At 24.4% G+C, this 24,407-nt stretch overlaps 1 protein-coding gene across 2 annotated transcripts in view; it reads left to right on the forward strand.

Moving 5' to 3' along the window:
* LOC126899326 (uncharacterized) overlaps positions 1-24,407 on the forward strand; it is a 143,749-nt gene that overhangs the window by 7,214 nt on the left and 112,128 nt on the right. For both annotated transcript variants that reach the window (XM_050674120.1, XM_050674118.1), the window contains exon 2: positions 12,907-12,957. In XM_050674120.1, coding sequence (XP_050530077.1) covers positions 12,907-12,957 — 51 coding nt within the window. The remainder of the gene's footprint in view (positions 1-12,906; positions 12,958-24,407) is intronic.

Below are 24,407 nucleotides of genomic sequence, written 5' to 3' on the forward strand. Positions count from 1 at the left end.
AAAAATTATGATTTTTGAAATCGGCAAATATCGATATTTTGTTATCAATTACTTAAACTGCCATAACTTTTTGAAAAAAATGACAAATGAAAACAAATTTTATATAGAAACTAATGGTCTGTGAAATGTTTCTAAAATTCAGTTTACATATTTATCAGTGAATACGTATTAGTTTTATTTCAAACATTCTAAATTAAATTAAGTTTTAATTTTTATGCAATCTCTCAAATTTGTGTTTTAATGCGTGTTTATATCGAAACAATATAAATTGATAAGAAAATAATATTATGTTGAGAGTATAGGCATCTAAGAATTTAAAAAATTTTTGTTATCGTATTATTGATATTTGAACAAGCTGAAGTTTTTCCTCTGTGTATTACATGTGAGCTGACTATTTTCGATATAACTTACATGCAAGCTCTATATGTATTTGTACTATATTCACAATAGAAAGATGACAAATACAACTGCAAGGAATTTTGACAGGATCGAAAATAATATACTTTAAAGCCTAATACAACGGGCTCAATACCTATGAGAAATAAATAGAAAATCCAATTTTTTTCGATCTTGTTTACTACAGGGGTTCAGGTTGGAATGATAGAATGTGATTTTGTGTTGTTTATATCTAATCCATTGGGATTCAAGGAGGACATTTATAAAAAAAAAACCTTATTTAGCCTATTTAAGATTAATTTTTATACAATTATCTTTAGAATAGCTAATAAACTTATAATTAATAGTTATTTATATTGTCATTGGTTGACAATTTTTTAGAGATAAATTCTGTATATAATTTATCGTTACTAGTGAATATGGCATCACGAAACTTTCTCGTGTCAAAAATGTGTGCGACTAATCATTAACATACTTTCACAAATTTATGTTTAAAAGATGAAAAAAGTTTTTAAATCTTATTTGTGTTATAATATTCACTTGATTTTTGTTTTTAAGTTAACTCATATATATTCTAATTATTAGATGGAAAATCATGGTAGTAAATATGATGATTGTGTAAAATAATTTTGGTTAATTAGAACTAAAATTATTTAAATTTTATAAAAGCAATATTTTTAATATTACTCAAAAATATAAATTTGTTTTAAGTGAGATATTATATTATATCTTGTAATTGTTATATTTATTTTTTCTTGTGTTTTTAAGAATTAATTCAAAATTTATTATTACCATTGGAACTATTTACTAGCTGACTCTTGTTTTATCAAATTTATTTAAATCTTAATAGTGTAAAAGGTTTAATTTTCATGATATCCATAGCAAGTTTCATTTTTTTTTTTAGAGTTTAATAAATCAGATGATGAGAGGATATATTATTCAGAAATATTTTTGACAGTTAAAAGTTGGTTAATCTGTAAAATTTTAGAGAAATTTTAAATTTAAATTTGACAGTCTAATATTTCTGTATTTCTTTTACTATACTTTTAACTTCCAATAATCCTTTTGAATTATTATATAAACAATTATATGTGCTTGAGTAAAAGTTTGGTGTTAAAAGGTAACAAATACTAATTTATTATTATCAATGTATAAAAAGTTTGGTAAATCAAAAAGGAAAATGCGTATTTTTGATTATTTCTTAAAAATATAAGTTTCGAATTTTACAATGAAACATTTACTAAAATAAATTATTTTTTTTATCTCAATTTTTTATTACAAATAGATCATTTTCTTGTTTTTCTACGTAAGTGTAATTTAGAAAAAGTTGAGTGTTTTTATCTTTGATTCGAAGCTTAGAAAATGGTATTGGTTTTGTGATGGTGTATATGTTTTATAATGTCTATGTATAATAATTCTTAGCACTTTCTCATTATTTAATGATCAGTATTTTATAAAAACCCCATTTAGATCTAGTTGAAGCTAATGTTGTCGAATATTGAAAAACTCAATTTTAAATTAAAAAAAAACCCAGCACAGGGGGGTCGTGGCACAGTGGTGACGTGGCATAGTTAGATCAAGTATAATAATATCTGACAGTGATTAAAATCACTATTTAAAAAAAAAAAAAAAACAAAAAACGACTTCTGTTATTCAATTTTTGGTCAAATACTATGATTAGTATGTCAAAATAGTTTGATTTTTACTGTAGAATACAAATTTTTCAGTTTCAAAATTTTAAGTCGTTAATTGATAGCGTGTATATCTTAATTGGCGTCATTATATGGTATAATTCCAGTAGGTCTCAATTAAGCTTAAATTTTTTTTTTATGCAGTTTGGCTAATATTTATGTATATTATAAGAAGAAAAACAATTATTCACTTATCTTAAAAACTGAAACCTATTTTTAAAAATAAAGCATAAACTAAAATATATGATATTCTTGAAAATATTATTAAATATTAACGGTTGATCAAATACTTTTCAATTATTTTTTTTCTATTAAATAGTTTATTTATACTACATTAATAAATAACATGAGAATACAATTTTATGTTATGATGAAATTGTATATCTGTATAAATTTAATTCAAAATTAGGAGAAGTCAGCAAACCTATGTGATGCAACAGGTTTAATTGATTGTAATAGTAATATTTTGAACGTTTTATAGTTTTATTTAAATCATTTCTTATGATGTAATTTAATTTTTAATGGTCATTATAATATAGGCTACAAAAAATAGCTTACATATAGTTTTAATAAAATTAATTTTTGATATGAATATAATTATATCGTAATATAATTATTTTAAAACTAATACAGTTTTATTATAAATTGTAATTTAAGAAATAACATTTAATTATTTTACGTATAATGTCTTTGTAACTCAATTTTTATTCTATATACTGAATTACATTTGATATTTATAACACACGAAAAATTTAGTAAAATTTAAGTTCAATTTAATTTTAGTACATACAAATTCATTAAAATTTCGACGATCGATAATTTTTTTATCCACCCTAATATGTACTTATTTGTTACATTTCCCAATACAGATGTCTTAAATAACAATAAGAACATCTTCACAGGCACAAATATTATAAAATCTTTAAAAGTAATGAAAAAAAACTTCCAGTATATGTATATGAAAATTCGGAATTTTTTTTAAGATAGTGTTATTAAAATAATTACATTGATAATAGGAACAAAATGTTTCGTTTATCGTATAATGTATCTCAAAAATAATGTATTTTTGACATTAATAAAATAGAATATTCCTCCCTTGAATAGTATAAATAATTACTTTGACAACTTAAAAGTTTTTAACGTAGGTAAACTGTTAAGTTTAGTATTATAGTCTGTAAAGATAAAAAAAATATGTTGAATTGATTTTATAGTTCTAACATTTGTAAAAAGTTTAGAAAACTTATTCGCTGTATCTGTTAGTTACCTGCACTTAATTACGATTTTTAATATTAAAATATTTAATAAATATTAATTTGTTTGTGATAAATGGTAATTATATAAATTTATTTTATTAGAAAACTAAAAATTATTTGTAATAAATAGATTAGTCTTTTTGCATCTGTTTGTTAAATATTACGCTCACCTTGTAAATGTATATAATATGTATACCTAAAATGTATATAATTTAAGAAATGGAAATTTAGGTATCTCATAGGTAGTATGGAAATTCCAAACTTGTTTAATTGTAAAATAATCTAAAAAATCTAAGGAAATAATCTAATTACACTCCTTTAAGTTATAAGGGATGATTCAAAAAATTAATTATCAATGATAAATCAAGAATTATATATAACTAAGAAAAATCAAAAATTGTTTTTCCAACAATGTATTAATTTTGAGAGTAAATGAATGGTTATGATAAACTGATCACTCTGTATATATTTTACAATTAAACAAGTTTAGAAATTCCATACTACCTATGAGACACCTAAATTTCCATTATATAAATTTTATACTTCACAAGGTGTGCGTAATAATTAACAAACAGATGCGAAAAGACTAATCTATTTATTACAAAAAATTTTCAGTTTTCTAATAAAATAAATTTATATAATTACCATTTATCAAAAACAAATTAATCGAGTGGTTATGATAAATCGATTATTCTGTATATAAAATGTTTATAATAATCTAAATAATGTATTTATTTAAATTTAAACGTATACTACTATTTCAATATAATCGAATAGAAAAAAGGTCTTTAGAAATCTGCGGTAGTCAAGAATTGATAATAATAATTATTTTTTAATAATGTATATTTAGATTTTAATTTTTTTAAATTTATAATGGTTGGTGAATATTTTATTATTGTAGTATATTTAGAAAAACTTATGATTTTAATTATCTTATAGTCAAAATTATACTTAAATTATTTAACTATTATTTATTTAAATACATATCATTTAAAATGTAAAACTTAGACTTTATTGAAATACTTCTAAATAACTTGTGTACGACCTAAAACGTGGTATGCCTTATGTTATAAGTAAATAAAACTAATTGTTATCATTTTTGAAATTGCTACTTGTAGGCACCAGTTAAAAATAAATAGAACATAAAATCACAAATCTTTGTTTTTTAAATACCAAAAATAATTTTCTTAATAGAATTATTGTTTTAAGAGAAATCAAGAGTCAAATTAAAAAAAAAAAATCTGTAAAAAAATTATTTTTTGTATGAAAAAAACTTTAATCAGCCCCCCAAACATTTTTATTACCATACGTCTATGGTAATAATGATCATGATCATAGGATTATGTTTGTATTATATACAGCATTAAAATGTCAACCAAATTCAATTGTAAGTACAAATAATGTGAATCTAGAACATATTATTCTAAGATGTATTATTCTAATTATTCATTTCATATTATTCTAATGCACTTTTATAATGTGTTACGTTATTTTGATTGAGGTTACATTTATCAATTGAAATGTCAATGTGTCGTGATTAATGGATCCTATGATTTCTTTAAAAACGTTTAGGCAAAGCATTATGTTATCATTTTTAATTTTATTTTATGTTCAAATAAAAACTCAAAATTCCGAAACATTAATTTATTATTCGAACGAGTTATTTATACAAAGAAAGCTTAAAAAATTGAAGACGTTAACAATAAATTCACAATAAACAACCATTATCGTGTACCATACTAAAGTATAATGATTTTATTACCATTAAAGTTACAAAAGCCCTTTGGTTAATGTACAGTAAGAAAATATTGAAAATGTTTCATGGAATTTTAAAAGACTTGATATATCTGAATTTACACTTTAATTTATTATCGTAACTGATGTATAACACGCTTTTATTGAGCATAAAATATTTAAACTCAATAACTTTGATTAATTTACATTATTTAAGTTAATTTAAAATTTATATAATATAAAGTTTAATAAAAATTACAATACTAGAAATTTTGTATTCTAAAAAAATTAACATTAGGTATATACAATGCTGTGAATTATATGCGTTTATTAATTTTTAGTTATTTTGAAATATCCCAAATTTTTGCAACTTTGATGTAATATAATATAGAAAAACAGAAATATTTTTCTTTTTGGGTGAAAATAACTCCTCAAAACTATAACATTAAAAAAAAAAAATAACTTCTCAAGTAAATTAATAAAAATTTGTACTGGTAAATAGTTTGTTCGGATTAACTTAACAAGTTATAAATGCATCTAAATAATAGCTCTTTTAATATACATTTTAATATTTTTATATAATTCTAAAGAAATTATCAGGAAAAAAATATTTTTAACTCATTAAAAATGGTTAATTTATGTAAATGTTTTCTATTTAATTCAATACAAAACGTAATACGTTTTCTATATCTATAAATTATCTTTATATAGACTATTGACATAACAATTAGAGTTATAATAAATAAGACAATCGTCTTTGTACTATCTTACGTTCGAATATAATTCATTTAAAGTTAAGTGGAACAAAATCATATATGCACATAATTGATCATTACGAACAATAAAAGTTATATCAGATATCTTATTGTGAACGAGAAAAAGTTTTAATTGTGAAAACAAAGTAGTTGTTCATTAAAATAAGTGTGGGGTCATTGAAATTACTAAACAATAAAAATCATACAATTTATGTAAAATAATTTTGAACAAGTTGACAAAGTTTCCCGTAACAATAACTTGATCATTTTTCAAACGTCCTGTGATGGTACTTAAAGAAAAAAAATATTTTCCTGTTAAATAACAGTAAAGCCTTTTTATCGAATTTAGAATGTGGCACCAATAACTTGTTAAAATGTGAAATTACAAATAATAATAGTAAAAATTATTATTATTTTAATAGGTATAAAAGTATTATATCATCGTACATATATTTTAATGAGGCGTGCGTTTATCGTAAGTTAAATATTATATTTTATAAACAGACTAATAATTATATGGGAACTTAATGTGGCCCGGGCGAGATCTAACTCCCTAAACCCAATCAAGACTGGGTAGGTCATTACTTTAATGTAATAATAAGATCATTAGCTTAATTATATGGGGTTAAATTGGTTTTTGTGGGTTCTTAAAACTCTTATACATGAAATTAGTCTCCCTTGACGTCATAATTTCTAGACTTAAATTAAAAAAATAGCTACTCAATATTTTACTATGGTTATTTTATATTATATTTAAAATATATTTGGAAAAACTTTAAAAATATGAAATAAAAAATAAATAGTTATTATCTAGCTGAAAATGTGTCTTAAATAACGTAATACAAGACAAACTTGATTTCCAGAGAAAAACAAAATAGATGCGTTTTACATATAATATTATTCTTTAAATGCTAACTTAGAACCAGGGTTGTGATTACTTGATTTAATTATGATAACGAAAGTAAATAAGTAAGATAGAGAACTTAAAGTTAAAAAAAATAAGTAAATATGTTCACATATTAATTAATAAATGTCTTAATAAAATATTATTTTGAAAAAAAAGTGTAAAATATATTTAAAAGTCCTTAATATGTTAAATATGCTTTAAAAAGTAAAAATCCTAAACATACAAAAATATTCAGTACAAAATGTTCAATTTAAATTTGTTGCAGTATGAAACAATTTGTTTCTAAATGGCCTACTTTTATTAATATATAAAAAAAAGCCAATTTTGGAAGTTCTCTATTTGCAAATAAAAACAGACCTCCCATTTTCGAAAAAAAATAAATGAGCTTTTTTTGTTCAAAATTATGTACCTAAGACTTTTTGTGACATTAAATAGGTCTCAAATAATGATGAGACCTCGCACCGTGGACTCAAATGTATAGTTACGCCCATGAATAAGATATTTAGATGTAAGTATATCGTCATAAATTAGTAAACTGAATATTTTCTCACTCGTCTCTCAATGAATGGATTTTTTTTTTAATCAAGAGTTATGTCAGAAGTAGTGAGTACTAAGTTATGATAACGTATAAAATCCATGTTGAACGAGAGGTGTCATGCTCCTTTCATTGTATTTAATTTTTAAGCTATTAGCATTTTTAACTGTAAGCAAGCTATTAAAAGTAATTTTGTAAAATATAAGAATTACGTATTAAAGTTCTGTACACCAGAGGTAAACTTTTCTAGGTCAAATTTTCAAAAAAAAGTGACCTGATGTTAAATATTACTTTGAACTTTTATAAGTTTATTGATTATCTTTTTATGCATTTTGATATAAATACGCGATAGTTTGTTTATTACACACGTAAACGGTTATGATTATTATTTTATTTACGAATTTACTTTATAAAACTATTATAACTGTTTAAATAATATATTGTGTTGATAGTAAAATATCAAAAATTGATAATTTGCATTCAATGGTGTAATTATTGTGAGGGATAGGGTATCGATTCCCTCTACCAAAAGTGAAAATAATGACATAGTGAAAAATTTTCTTATGTAATTATATTTCTCCAAGACATAGCTTTATTAAATTTTATGTTTTTGTTTATATTTATTATACACAATTAAAAAAATATATTTTTGAAATTGAAAAAACATAATTTTTAATATAATGGAGTTCATATCAGTTCAATTTTCATTATATTCTAACTTAATTTAAAAATCTTTAACTATTAGAGTTTTTAAAATTGAGTAGAATATAGAATGGACAACTTCATATAAATCTGATAAAAAGAAAAAATGTAAGTCCTATAACCTTAATAACTTATACACATACATTTCTGATATACTTTTGAAAATGGGAACGCAGTATAATAATAAATAAAGTTCTCTCTCGTTGAACTCCTTTGACCGAACGGATTTATCTCGACCAAAGCTGTTGTTGAACGGACACGCTTTTATATTGATGATAACATGACTACAATCCATTTATTATCCACCTCTAAATAGTCAAGTCAATAGCAGCGACATTTCGTAAATAAATTGTCGTTTTGGTGATAACAATAACAGCAGTGGTCATGTTGTATCGATTTTTCAAAGTCATAGTTTCGTAGCTGACTAATGTCAGCTTAAAGTGTGAACCATAATATTTAAGTATTGTATAATGATTGTATTAATGTAAATGGTTTAAAAATAATTTTATAGGTGTGCGATTAAGATAAAAGGCTGAAAATCTTAATTTCAGGAAACGTTAAATAAAAGTTTAACAACTAGCTGAAATGTGAAGAAGTTGTTGTCATAGTTCTTACTCGTATGTCTTTTAAGAAATTACTGTAGTGAATACTATATAAAAGTATAGTCTCGAGTGTACTATCTAGTTCCTTGATTGCACTATAAGGTCGAATTTTAGCCCTTAACAGTTCAACTTTACATAAGTTTCTTTTCTCTGTTGTTACAGGTATATGAAAAAGTCTCATAAACGTACAAGTCATTGCTTTTTCATATAAAATAAATAGAACTGGTATTTTTTTGTTAAATATTGGATATTTAAATATTGTGGGAAGTTACTTGTTTATTTTCTTTTTTGTCATATTTTATATTATTTTGTTGATATATTCTGTGTAGTCAATTAAAAGAGAACAAAGTTTACTCTAACGATTTCTTTGCTTCTTATTTCTTTATTTATTATATGTATTTATTTAGTAAATAAATAGTTGAAAATATTTTCAATAAACGCAATACATGGAACAATTATATACAAAATTCTCTGAATGCTTTGATTCTAAAATATCGTTAAAAAAAAAAAACATTACTGTTTTTATCTTATTCAAATATTTCCTTAGTATATTTAATGTTTTATTATAAAGATTTAATTATTATTAAAAATGTCAATAATTTTTTAAATAAGTTTAAGAGCAACAAGTTTCTTTTAAAGTATCCAAATTGTTTGACTTGATATTAGTCATCAATTCAACCACGGACAATATATGTTGTAACGAAATAAGAACATAGAAAAAAGTAACACTTTTTTTTTTTATAAAATAAAAAGGTAAAAACTATTTGTTGTAAAAAATACGTAGTGTGCTCCGATTTTCAACTTTTTTTTTAACATAAGATTTTGAAAACTTGACTTTGAAAAAATTATTGGCGAGATCATTTCCATGATTTTAAGTGGAGTCTGATTATTTATGCTCATTCTCATTTTGACAGGAGTTGATAAAATATTAAATATAGTTATTATAATTTGAATTATTATACAACAATTTATATAAAAATTACATAGTGATGTTGTCTTTGCTTTGATTTTTTTTTCATATTATTATATAATAATATATATAATTATACAGGTACACCAGTGTAACATTTAGGAATTAGAATGTCGCCCAGAAACTCAATTTGATCTTTTTATTTTGTTTATCGAACATTTTTTTCGCTATTTATGAAACAAAAAAAATTTGTTTAATTCTACAATTTATATTTATTCATAATACTGTGCCGCCATTAAAACTTGCCGCCTGAGGTACTTGCAACCAGTGGCCCCTCTAGAGGCGGCCCTCAGGGTTATTAATGAATGAATCAATTTTTTAATTAATTAAAATAGTATTATTAATTTTTTTTTGGTTTCTTTTAGATACATGTTTTTCTTAATTTATGAATCATGAAGTATTTTTGTTATTCTTTATCCCTTATAATTTATTCAAAAGATAAAAAAAACATTCAAATAGAAATGTTTGTACCAGTACTGGTAACTGGCCAATGGCCAAATCGTATTAGCGTAATACTGGCTGGTGTATTGTCTAAGTGTTGATCCAGTATTGAAAGTCAGTACTAGTGTAATACAAAATTTCCTGTACTGAGAGCTGCAACTGTGACAGAACTGACCGTACTAGTGCAGTACTGCGCCTGTTATTAATTTCTGATTAGGACATTTATTTAATCATAATATAAAGATTAAGTTCCCATCAAACAATGTTACATTTTTGTTTTATATCAGTTATCGTTTACTCTAAAATATGACAGGTTGTGTGATTAAAAATATCCAGATGACATGTACTATAATTTATACTATCCCATTATATCCTTTGTTGATCAGTAAACAAAAAACATTTTTTCAAGTTATATAAACCATGAATTATACGGTTGGTTGTTATTGTTCAACCGCATTTAGTACTTAGTTGACATGTTATGTTTTATTGGGAAACAGTTACGGGTGTAGACAAAAGATAAAAAAGGTAAATACATTTAAACTATACGCAAGTTGAAAAAAGTAAAAACTTGTACTTAAATTTAGTATATCCTAAAAACAAATGTATTAGTAGAAAATCGTGATTTTTTTTTTTTGTAAAATATTATTATTTTATTTTTAGTTTTATGATAAAAATTAATTTGGTTAGAATGTTTTGAGTCAATGAAAATAGTTTTTATTTGTTTTAAATATCCAAGTATTTATTAATACATAAATGGAGTAAAATAAGTATAACGACTGTAAGTTTTGTTCTTGTCATTTATATTGATTAGTAAGCCAAGAAAAATTTGAATAAGCTATTTAAAAGAAATAATTTGTAGACATATTGATTTTTATGTACATTAAAATTAACTGTATTCTCTTAAAAGTATGCATATATGTAGTAATTTCGTCTAATCATTTCGCCGTGAATACCCACTTAAAAATTAAGACTATTTAAAATTACACAACTTTCTAAAGATAAATATATAAGCTTATAAGTATTTGAATATTTGAAATGTATGTATACCTTTTATTTAACTGGTGGTACTATTTTTAACTGTTTACTTTTAATTTTTAATTTTCTGTAGACTATACAATTATGAATAATTTGCCGTTAAAACTTTTGAATAGTTAAGTACTGCATTATGAATGTTTTCATTTCAAATGCACAACTTCTGCATCGTAAAAAACTATTTACTAACTATAGAGATGATAGCGATCGTAATGATAAAAATAATCTTTCCACCTCTAATGTTATCGACCTCGATTTTGGATTCGTAATTGAATTTTGTTCTCTTCGCCTGTCACGAATTTTAACAGCTCGTTTCATTACAATGGGTACCGAGTCGTAAAAGTTAATTTCTTTCTTTTTGAGCTAAAAAAATAAGTAAGTCTACACGCGTTTTTCAATCCTCGTATGAGTGTAATGGAACAGAGAATCTCCTAGTCGCGTGTCCATCAAATACTTCAAATTAAATTTACTGTTGACGTTTAAACGTGCCCTTCTTTAACTCTTTAGTTTTTTTCTTGTAAGAATTTTATGAAACATCCTTTTTTATTAGGTTGCTGTTTTACCGTTGCTTGCTTAAAGTTTCTCTACGCATTGCGTCATCATTAAACATACGAATATAGACGGTTTCTTATTAATTTGTTTTTTTTTTAACTTTTACTATTCTTGTCTTTTATAAATTTAGCAGAGTCTAACTCAAATAATTGAACGTTTGTTTCGTTGTGAAGACCACGTTTACATCAGTTTGTTTCAAGTGTATTATTCCGGTACATTTACCAGAAGTGAATTTCAATTAAACGAAGCGGCTCAGACTTTGGTCTTTCTTAAGTCTATTCCCAAAGTTTTTGGATATATATATATATATACATTTTTGAGCAGTGGGTGTTTTGTGTATTAGCCTAAGCTGAAAAAGAAAATTCGGTATGATCTGGCACTTGTATTGAGTTAATCTTATGAAGCCTGGTACGATTATAAATTATAGTTTAATGTTGTAGATAATTACGCAGTTAAAATTGTGTTAAAAATACCCAATTTAAATTTAATAAATGATTTTAATTTTAGAAAAAAATTAAAAAAGAAATACTTTCAATAATAAACGTCTAATATTGTAAATAATATACTCAGTGGCATATTAAGAGTATCAGTGCTTCGAGGCAATTTTTATTTGATACCCACTTAAAATTGTCTGTTCAGTAAATATAAATTTCAGCTTATACTAAAAAAAATTTCTTGTTTAAAAAACTTATATGCATATACATAAGAACATAAATTACAAATAGCATTAATGCGTTTTTAACATTTTATAATCCTAAAAGTCTCAGGGTCGGATTTTTTGTTACGCCTTGGGGAAGTTGGCTAGGTATCTCCTTTTGTTGTTAATCCAATGAATTTATTATCATAATTATTTTATACTAATTATTGTTAGCTAATTTAAGGAATTTTATAAGCTCTTTACAGTATTATTATTTTTGTTTTAGTTTTGGCACAGGCAGCTACCATTATTGGCTCAATACTTTTATATAACTAAGTTAGTTGATAACGTTTTTCTGTACTGGAGATTTTGTGTAACCATTTTGTATCATGTCAGTATTGGTCCAATACTTTATCCGTTGTCAGTACTTAACAAATACTTCTGCTTGGGAAAAAAATTTATATGTTGAACAAACATACAAATTACTATTTAATATTGTTCATTTATTTCATTCTTAAAAAGATTGAATTTAATTTGAAAGGATTGCATAAGTGATAGTTTTTTCTATTTTCACCATCAAAAGAGCTACTACATAGCTGTGTAATAAAACAATACTCAATATATTTTTTTAAATGAATGTATTTCAATAAAATTAATATAAATATAAATTAATTATTTTTGCATAATTTTTGTTTTTAGGGAGTAACGCTAAGATCAATAATCAGTTAAAGCAGTCTACGGCTCATATGCGTGAGTATTTTTTCTGGTATATTTTTAATTTAACTGTTACTTATACCATAGTCTAAGCTAAAAAACTTTGGCAAGCATTTTTACAAGCTTTCATTATATTGATCGAAACATGTGAACTCGTAAAACTTGTTGAATACACTTTTACGTCGTATTTTTTTAGTGTTAAAATGGTCAAAGTATTTCATACGCTTGTTTTTTTTCCTTATCCATTTATTTATTTATTTTATAAGGAATTCTGTGATCTAAAAGAGATCTATCATTTAACTTTGTATGTATTCTTCGAGTGTTAGACAGCATAATTTTAAATGTATATGATTCAGTTCTTTTTGAGTTATTGCCTAGTAATATTGTTTCTGTAGTTACCAACATTTAATTTTATCAATTTTGTATAAAAACACGCACATTTTCAAATTTATTCGTTCTTGCTTTTATTAGAAAATAATACGCCATATAGACTAAATAAATATTCATCAGATATTCAGTACTAACCCATCTTATTAATTTTCTGTGTATATAATAAAAACTTATGTATTATTATAACAGAACTGTATTATTTAAATGCATTTATTAATAAGTTTAGGCTATTCAGTTTTAACAAAAGGAATATCGAAATTTCGAATAATAAATGTGTATATATTTGTAATGATGTTAAAATGATTGAAAAGTAATTAAGCTTGAATATATTCAAATCAACAATTTATTTGATATATTAAATCTATGGTATAGTCAAAGTACTTAAATATGATTTAGAATGCGCCAAAATTATTTCACATATTAAGTATTTATTATTTTTTGATTAGTTGTTGCGGATTATTTTATCTGAGTTGATTACAGATTTTATTTTCTTTATTAATGAATTTGTTGTGTTTGTGTTGTTATTGGTTACAGTATTTAATCTAGATTTAGTGAACAATATTAAAAACTTATTGTTTTAGATAACGTCATAAATTATATAATATGATATTAGGAAAATATATTTAAATGTTAATTGATGCATTTTTTTTTAGTATTAACATTGATCCTATTAATAATAAATGAATCACTAATACTAATACTGCTAAAAATTGCCTATTATACATTTTTCAATATTATATCTTTTAATTACTATGAGTTTTATATTCCATAAATATAAATATGAAAATTAAAGGCATCATGAAATAATTAATGAATGAACATATGCTTTTATCTTCAACCAAAAAGCGTTTATGTTTGGTTATAGAATAAAAAAAAAATGTATTTAGAAAACAATGCGACTCTAATTGGTTGTTTTTTAAGTTTTTTACTTGAAAATAAATTTTTATTCAGTTTTTTTTTAGTAGTGTATAGTAACGACTAGATGGATTGTCAAAAAGAATTTTTTAAAGTTAATTAATAAATATTGTAAGAAATAGTATAAGAAATTGTAAGTAACTGAATTTTAAGTTATTACTTAAATTAATTAAACCATTGTTATAGACCTTAAAATATACTTTCAATCTTTCAGGCCATACTTTGGTTATTAAGATATCTATGAAAAATTAACGAATTATTAAAATAAACCTTCAATAATTTTCATTAATTGAAACATGCCGCCAACTCTCTGATGTTTACTAAGGAGAAAAATAAATACGAATAAGAACATTTATTTTGAATATTTTTTAAGATTATTTTCATTTAAACTTCTATAGACTCAGCAATAATAAAAATGCAAATAACCTTAATTCTTTAACGTCATTGACCTAGATTCATGTGTTTTTTCAAAGACTATACAGATTAGTGGTGGTTAACTTTTTTTTTTTCTGTAATAGCTGTTTTTTCCAACAGTTTTCTTAACACTAGTTGGTTTTTTAATCATTATTGTTCTTTGGTATACCTTGTATAAAATTCTACACAAGAATCACCCAAAACGTTATTTATAAACATAATGCACATAATTTGTTAAAATTGAAAGTCATCTACTTAGTTTATACAATAATAAATTAAGTAAAATTAAAACTATATTAAAAATATTATTATTTTAAATATAGTTTTAATTTTACTTAATTAATTAGCCACAAGTGATCAATTTTTATTATATAATAAATTAACTCTATCTCAACATATGAAACCTTAGGAGATATAATAAAAAGCGTTACTAACAAAAATATTTATTTCTTTTACCTAGTTACCCAAGCTCTTCGAATTATTGTTTTTTAAATTAATATACTTGTATGTTTGGTGTATCTTCAACTCTTAATGATAATTATTTTAGATTTTTTGTTCATTTGTCGCTAGCTAAATATTAATTTTAATTTTAATTAAGATTCAACACACGTTCATTTTTTTCTAACACAATAGGAAACAAAAGCCAATGGCACAAGACCCATGTCAGATTGCCTTATCGTTATATTCACGCGTAAAATAGAATTTAAACACAAGAGAATGCCTTTTCGTTCGTATATTTTTTTGACTATACTTGTTTTTTGGCATTTAAAAACACAATACGTGCATATAAAAAACCGACGTTGACCTGACATTAAAAAATATATATATATATAAATATTAGGTTGTAATAATTTAATGTTTATAATTAATTAATTGATAAACTACTATTTTATTATGTAATTAGAAAAATTCTGTTTCATATATAATTTGATAATAATAATAAATAACTGTAAAATAATAAGTAATAATAAGTCTTAAACAAAGTTAAATATTTCATGAATGAAATTTATGATAACTATACACATTATTTTATAATATTCTAGAATAATGACTAATGTTCCCAATAATTTTAAAATATGGTTAATTAATTTTAGTAAAATTGAAATCGGAGAAATTATTGAATGTCTCTACTATTATAGATAGTAGTCTAGTTAACCATACAGCTCACTGGACTCTTTGAGTTTCAGCTGCTTTTTAGAAAATTCAGGTTATTAAAAATATCAAAACTTTTATTATGTTTAAACTAGATTTTTTCAGTAAAAAAACTAAATTCCCAGCTTTTAAAGTTTGTAAAATATAGTTTGATATAATGTGTACAACAATATTATAACTTATACCATTATGGCTTTAACTTATATATGTATATATTTTTTTATTACCAACATAAAAATATTTATACTTCGGTAGTTAACAATTGCGCCTGATACTCTTACATTGTGTCGTGAAAAATAGTTTTAAGTGCGATTATGTTAAATTACATCTATTGAAGTAATACTTTATACTATGACTAAATGTAAATATAAGAAGTCAGTCGAAAAGATAAGATGTTTATTATTTTGTATGACTATAATCGCAATCGCATCGCGTTTAGATAGTATTAAAAAAATATATATCTATTTTTTTTAAAGAGTATACACTTTTAATCATGTCTAATAAGTCACATAATATAAAATTTCTTCATATTTTTGTTAATTTTACCAAGTTTTTCCGTGAAATTTATCTTTCCAAAATAAAATTAATATTTAAATACTTTTTTTAGCATCATACAATGAATTTGGTGAACCTTAATAACTTAATAAATTTTCTCTCTGAAGAAATCCAGTAATGTATTAATTGAAAAATTTTGATCTGTATTCTTAAGTTCTTATCACTGATATATGTAATTATGTTTTTAAGTATTTTAAATGTATCAATTGAACCACTTTTGATATACACAAGACACGCCACATTTACCATAATGAGATTTCGTGTGCAATATACCAGATGACATTTAAGAAATATTGTTATCTATTATATATCGTTATAACGTCAAATAAGCATAATAATATTTACTTTTCTAAAATGAAATCAAGAATATTTTATCGGTGAATCATTAATTTTTTTAATTTAAAAAATTCTGATTTTTGATCAAAAATCTTAGTGCGATCTTTTATCAATTGACCCCGTGCATTTGTATACCACTAGGAATCCTTTATTGTAAAAACGACGTTAGTCTAAAACTTGCTAATACGCCCATTCAGGACAAATAGGTTTTATTTTTGTTATTTACTTTGTGTATATTATCATGTATTTATCTTATACACACTAAGTTTCATCGCAATATGTTATTAGTTGCTTAAAAATAGTTTTTTACAATCTCTTTTCTGTTATCTTATTTAGGTTTTCGCTGTTTATCAAATATGTGGTTCAATTATACATCAATCGATTATGTATGTGTATAGTTATGTGAATGGTTCATGCAATTCCAAAGTTTTAAAAAATAAGACTATTTTAAAATCATACTTGATTTTTTTTACGCAATAAAGTTCATTATTATCAACTTGTTAATGTTCACGTTAACAAATTTCTGCTGAATAATTTTATTGATCTAAATATGTCTTTACTATGCTGCATTGTAACTTTTCGAAAAAAAAAAAAAAATGTTCTGAGGATATTGTCTGAGACTCGATCGTTTAAGCTGCCATAACAGTAAAACGGGTCAATGGTTACAATAAATTGGTTTGCCACCCGAAATGGCTTTACGTCGCATGTCTCGGGTTGTTTCAAAACTAATGAGTAATGATCGGAAACTGCGACTTTACGTTTGCAGTCGTATTTACCGGGATAAGCTAATTCTCATAATTTATTGTAACTAGTAAAACATACATTTAATGTACGTCGGTATGTATATATATATAAATATAATGTAAAGGACCGGCCAAGTCACGTTTAATGGTCGTCCCGTTGCCAAATACCGATTATCTAGGGAAATTGTAACCCGGATTTCTGTCACGTGTTCTCTGAAGGACCTTTGAAAACATCGGTGTCGTGTGTCGTTACACAAACGTTTTGAATAATAAAAAAAAAAAATATTAGGCTGGTAAAAAAATTGGCTTAGATTCATGAAAATTTGCAGGATGTTTTGCACGTTAAGAGTATGAGTAAATGTTAGGTTTATTGATTTTACAAATAGTACAAAAAAAAAAAAGCAACGTTTGCAGTAGTGCTTTTTAATAATCTAAGATACATTCAAAATAATGCTAGTAGCGTCGACCTTATAGTTGACACAACGCTGTCGTGTAGTTTCGGAGACATAATATTAATGTTGTATTTTTCTTCCTAGCTCACGGACGGCTTAAGCTCCCAGAGATTGAAAATGCAATAATACCAGTGCCGTAATACTAAATAATCTGCTATGTCTGTACCAGTAAAAACGTTAAAAATCTCTGAATTTTCAATTATTTTGTGTTATATATGTGTTCTTCCATCTAGAGATCTCGGATAAAACCTAAACATTTTAAACTGCTAATCCCCCACAATTTAGCATTTACCGGAAATATCTCAGCACTTGCAACTAAAAGAAAGTTATATAAAAAAATCGACTTGAGATAATGAGATGTTTAAGTGTGAACTCTACTGTTTAACATTTTTTTTTGTCATTGTATTAAAATGTTTGAATCAGAAACAAGTATCTTAGATTATTAATGAATACATAGAGTTCTAGAAAATAATTTGGTTTTTTTCTTAAAAATAATAAATAATATCATAAATGAAATGATAAAAATAGTAAATAACTATATTATTTGATATGCCTGTTGATTTATCCTTTTTAGTTCTAATCAAACGAACTATTACAATAATTATTTTGATATTCGATTGGCATTTAAATTTATTATTGTAATTTTTAATTAATTATAGTTATAGTAAATGTGCTAGATGAATGAACCGTTATTTAATAAAATTTAATGAAATAATTAGAAGGTTTGTTTTAATGTAATATTTCATATAAACTGTTTTAATATACGGATATTAATCAGTTTTAAATCGATCAACAGGGTTGAAAGAGACAATCGTGACCATTATTGTAAAACTTCTTTACATATTTCTGAAATAACCGTTATGACCAAAACAATGAATCCATCCGTTACTTTTAGAAGCTATTTTATATCCTAAATTTAAAACAATAAATTTTAAATTTAGAAAATTTTAAATTTACCGCATAAAAAGTTTATTAACAGCAACAGTCTAATGCTAGTCGTCAAAAAGATTACACTCGTTGCTGTTGCAGTCTGTTAGGCCCACCACCTTCTAACGAAATGGCGGCATAGTCGAACTATAAATCAGAATACGGCTTATTCAGATACTTGAAAGCGATATCGCTGAAGGCATGTAGTAAACTGTTTCTGATTTTGCATATAAATAAATGCAAGATAAAGTTTATGTATAATTTAACATGTACGTACAATAAAAATTCAAATTCCCACCGTTTTTCATTTTTGTTTTTGTTAGATCCAATCTTTATATTTCAAGGAATTCGCTCCTTTCTTATTTAAAATCGATGACAATAATACTATCAATATTCGACTTCTTTTTATATTAAATGTGTCAAATTAATATTCTTTAAGCTTTGTTAATGGAAGTTCAGAAGGATAGATCTTCAAATCAAAAATGATAACGAGATAAAGATACAATTATATTTTCATTTGAAAAAGGATTAGTACATTTTTTTCTTATCTACACTTTTTAATGTTTAATCCTGAATATGTTCTTACTATTTTACATAAGATGTTAGATTAGTTTGACATTAACATATTCAAAGGCGTATTTACAACTAATTTTAAAAGGAAACGACATGGTTTTTTTTACTTTAATAAGCGTATTAAATAAAATTTTCTAGCTGAAAAACAAAAAAAACTTTAGAGTAATATTTAGAAAATATGAGTTTTAAAAAATATTGATGGCGTTGGTTTGGGGGGAGGTTGATCACTAAAATACGCCCATGAATTAATTATAGTAATACTAGTGCACTTTGACTGGGGGATTAAAACTCGAAATAAAATTCTATGGCTATTTTCAAAAAGCTAGTACAAATTCTATTAATTGTAATTAATACAAATAAAAATGCTTGAAGTGTGAAAAATAGATCTCAATAAAAGTTTTATTGTTCTTTTCAATTATAACAGAACTAAAACTTAATTGACTCCGTGTTAATTGATTCTTGTTTTAAAAATTGATTTAAAATTTTTAATTTTTATTTAAAGACATTAGAAGTTATAAATTGCTCAATGAATTTTTTTTTCAAGTTAAATTCCAACAAAAATTTTTTTCAACTGTGAAAATATGTTGACGTAAGCGTTATTTGTAGTATAAGTTTGTGCCATTAAAAGATAAACCAATTAGTGTTATATTTAAGTTTTTATGACTTTAATTAGGGTAAAAAGATTCTAATAAAATGTATGTACTTACGTGGAGGCGTCATGTTTACCGAGAAACGACCACGCTGTAATCATAATAATTGTATGTCGTTAACGAAGAGGGTGTAGCTGACAGTGAGGTGAAACTTGATAAAAGGGGTGCTTTATAAAATATTTGTGAAGCTATGGAGAAATTCATGGTGTGTGGATCTCTATTAATTTTCACTGTAGTATTAATGAGTTATTACTGTGTGGAAAAGCACTTCATAAAGGCATTCGACATCTCGAGTTCATCAAAATATTGTGGTAGAATGATGCCATATGGGTTTTTACTGCTCGGAATGCTCATTAATTATTTGTACGGGGGCGTTAATTGTCAACGTGAAACGAACAGGAATGATTTTTTAATGAATTATAAATGACTCCTTATTGAAACATTTAACTAAATTATTTTTTGAATAGAATATGTATGTATATGTGTGCTAAAGTTTTTCACACTTATTATAAGTTAAGTTCAATTTCACTCAATAAAATAGCAAATTAACAACACAGGGAATTTTACCAAAAGAATGTTTTGATTAAAATTAAAAATTTTTCTTTATTTTTTTCTATTAACGCCTTTAAAAATAGTGAATTTTTATATTATTATTCAATACATTGTTTTTACTCATAGTAATTAAGTATAAACTAAGGAAGTTTGATATCAGCATGTTAGCATTGGTGTAACTTTTTTTATATTAGTCCATTTCAAATTTTTAGTTATTTTTATGTATATAATTACTTAAAAATACTTGAAAATATTTTGGAATAATTTGTGTTTCGGTCGCAATGTCACAAGTAAAAAATATATATATATTTATCATGCTTATCATTTTGGTACAAGTTAAAAGTCCTTTAATTTGCTCGGCGGTAATTAAGTACTTGTGTGACAGGTTATCGGTAGCAACAATTTAACTGAGGAATAAAATTATGTTTTTCATTTTAATCAACCATTAAAGGTGCTCTTTTTAATTAAAAATTGTTTATTTATACTTGCTCTTGCCACCGCAATGTTTTCCGTACCGTAAGGCATAAGATTACGGTTTTGTTCATACTTATGTGTGAGTAGCTTCTCTCAAAAATTTAACGGGGTTATTACAATTATAACTACGTTATACTAGTATCGTTTTTAATTATTATTATTGTTTTATTTGTAAGTAAGCGTCAGAACGTAATAATAATATTAAATATTGTATTTTGCATAGTAAACTGTGTGAATGCAAATTACAACTAATTAGATCACAAATAATCAATTGTGATTATAAAGTGAGATCGATAAATATTTTTTATCAATGAATTATTTTTCTTTTTATTGATCTAAACAATTTTGCTGCTAGGACATAAGAAATGAATTCTTATTAAATATTAGTTGTTTTTAACAGATTATGCACTATAAACAATAATAAATATTTAGTTATTACAATGTTCAATGAAAAGTTAATATAAGATCAATAAAATGATTTTCAAAAGATCATACTTCAATTAAACACAAAAGTATAAAGTGTATACTCTTATAATATTAAAGCAATCATCAACTATTCTAATTGGTTTTTATTTATATAAATTAATAAATATGTAAACTAATAATTGCAAATATACGTCTTGTTTATTGTTTGTATATAAATCAATGCTAGCCTTAGTTCCCCTGGAGAATTTAAGTCAAAGACTTTACAAAGAAAAAAAATTCTTTATGGACTCTTCTTATTTTATCATTCAACCACACAGAAAAAACAACTGAGCATGAAAGTTTAACGATAAGCACATAGAAAAAGTTTAAAAATGTTCTAGTAACAAAAAAAAAAACTTCATTTTGAATAAATCATTCTTCATATAACATTTAGTTTGTGTATGCACTTTTGGTTATAATTACACGTAGGAAATAATATAATTGATTATATGTACACAGTAAAAATAATATATACGTCGAATAAGCCAAAACTATTACAAAGAAATATAGTTTATTTGCACGATAGGTTCTTTCATTAATTTTGTTTTGTAATAAAACATACATTTTGATAATTTGAATACATTGTTCTTTTTTTAACTTTTGATTCTTTTAAGTTAAAGATTTTTTAAAGTTTAATTGGCCAATTTAGCTAGCTTCGTCGACAACATGTTTTGCCTGGGTAAGTGGGTACTAGGGTTTAATTTCATTACGTTGGATTATGTAGAATTTCCCGTCCTCTTTGCCATAAGAAATAGTTTTTAAAGAGGACGTTAAACATGATTAATGATCTGATAAATTTTTATGTAATACAGAATTTAAACAAGAAATAGAAAATAGTAAAATAGTTAGATAATTATTATATACATATTTTTTTATTAAAATTAAAATATTACAACATATCACATGTTTTTACGAGTGTATATAGTTAAATAGAAATAAGAAGAATAGGCGTTTTTTCTTTACTGATTTAATAGAAACTGTATTGAGGGAAGCGCGCAGTTTTGAAGCGTTGACTTGTAGTTTACAAGTGTGTTAAGTGTTCTGATTCATGTTTGCCTTGAGTTATTTTTTTAAGTGTCTTATTTAGATAAACCTCTAAGTATTAAATTGAGTCATCTCTTTTATTCGAGTTAATATAGATAATTATTAAAAGAAATTCTTCATGTTTTTACTGTGAAAAAGTTTGGTAAATATATTTATGTATTTATCACCTATTAAGGGCTGAAAATACTTTTCATATTTTTTTATGATGAATATTTTCTTTTTTTTTTTGTTATTTTAATTGATTGATTGATAACTTGTATTTTTAATCAACGGTTAATTAATTTATTATTTCATATTAGTTTTATTTGAAAAATAAAGTACAAAAGTAATTTAATGGATTGTTTTCGATTGAAGATAAAAATTATCCTTATGGTAGTCGAGCCAAATTAGTTTACGTTGATTATACCTTTTTGTTAACTGTAGTAAGTACATGACGATAAATAGGCGTTGTTTAAGAGACATTTTTTCCAGTTTAAACGTGTGTTACATAAATTTATTCTGTTGGAATTTATTTTATAACGACCCCTATGAGACTGACTGGTTATAAGTAGGAAATTTGTGGAAAAATCAGAGGTCGTACAAAAATAACGAAAATATTCTCAATGCGATAAACATGAGTTCTAAACGATATCTTAACCGAGCACCGAGACCATAAAAGAACATAAACAAAGAAAGAGAGGGTGGAAGATGGGCGACGTGGTTTATCTGATACGACAGTATTTCGTTTTTGTTCTAATAACTTTTTGTTTTAATTAAAACTTAGACATTCAGTGGTTTTAATGGCAATAACGTCCCGTTACTTGATATTTTACAACTTTTGTCGTGCAATCTTCAATTACTGATCGAGTTACTAGAAAACATTGAGTGGAGTCTTTGCTGTCTAACTAATTATAGTTCGTTATGTCATTCAATATTATAGATTTATTTGTTTTATTACTACACCCTTGGGAGTTGGATGTGATTAAAGTTTTTTTAATCGCAAAAAGCAAAGGGAGTTAAGATTCAGTGATCCCAACATGCAATGTATTTTACATATTATAATTGAAACTTGTCCCTCTTTCAGACTGACTAGAAAAAGTTGAAATTTAATACATTTTCGATATAACAACTTAGTATTTTAAATAGATTATGTTTTATAGATACAGTTCAAACAAAATGAGTTTATAGTATAGTTAATATTCGTACTAACTTGGATTATACTTGAACTCATCTGATAAAATCCAGGAGGGAATCTTTTTTTTTTAGTCATTAAAATATTTTTTTAATATTATTTTAGAAAAAAATATGTTGTAAAATAATTAATGACATATAAAATTAATAAACTTTCTTAAGTAATACATTTTTCCTTAAAAAATAATCAATATTAAAATGATAACGATATTATCAGAAATAGAGTCACAAAAATTACACTGGTATTATGCGTTCATGATCATTTGTGCACAATTAAGATATTTGAAATAGGTCATTCATTCAATTAAAAACTCGTATGTTATTGTAAAATACAAATGAATTTTGAATGTATTGGTCATTAATTAAATACAATATTTAAATATAAAAGTACAATAGTAAAAATTGTAAAACATATCAGTTAATATTGTCAAAGGATAAGATAAAAAAGTAAATTCAAATTATTTTTAATTATAAAAAATTCCTTTAAGTGAATCAATCGTTGCTATTTAATTTTCATGCAGATATAATTTATTTTTGAATTGTACTTTTCTTTTTTTTAGTGGTTTCCTTCTTGCTATGATCTATTTAATTTTTAGCCTATTTAATTTTTTATCTTTTAGCTTCGATGCAAAGCTGAGAAGGTATTGGTTTTACTAAGATGTGTTTTTTTTTTT

This window comes from Daktulosphaira vitifoliae, unplaced genomic scaffold (assembly GCF_025091365.1).
Source record: "Daktulosphaira vitifoliae isolate Bord-2020 unplaced genomic scaffold, ASM2509136v1 Scaffold_2, whole genome shotgun sequence".
NCBI lineage: Eukaryota > Metazoa > Arthropoda > Insecta > Hemiptera > Phylloxeridae > Daktulosphaira > Daktulosphaira vitifoliae.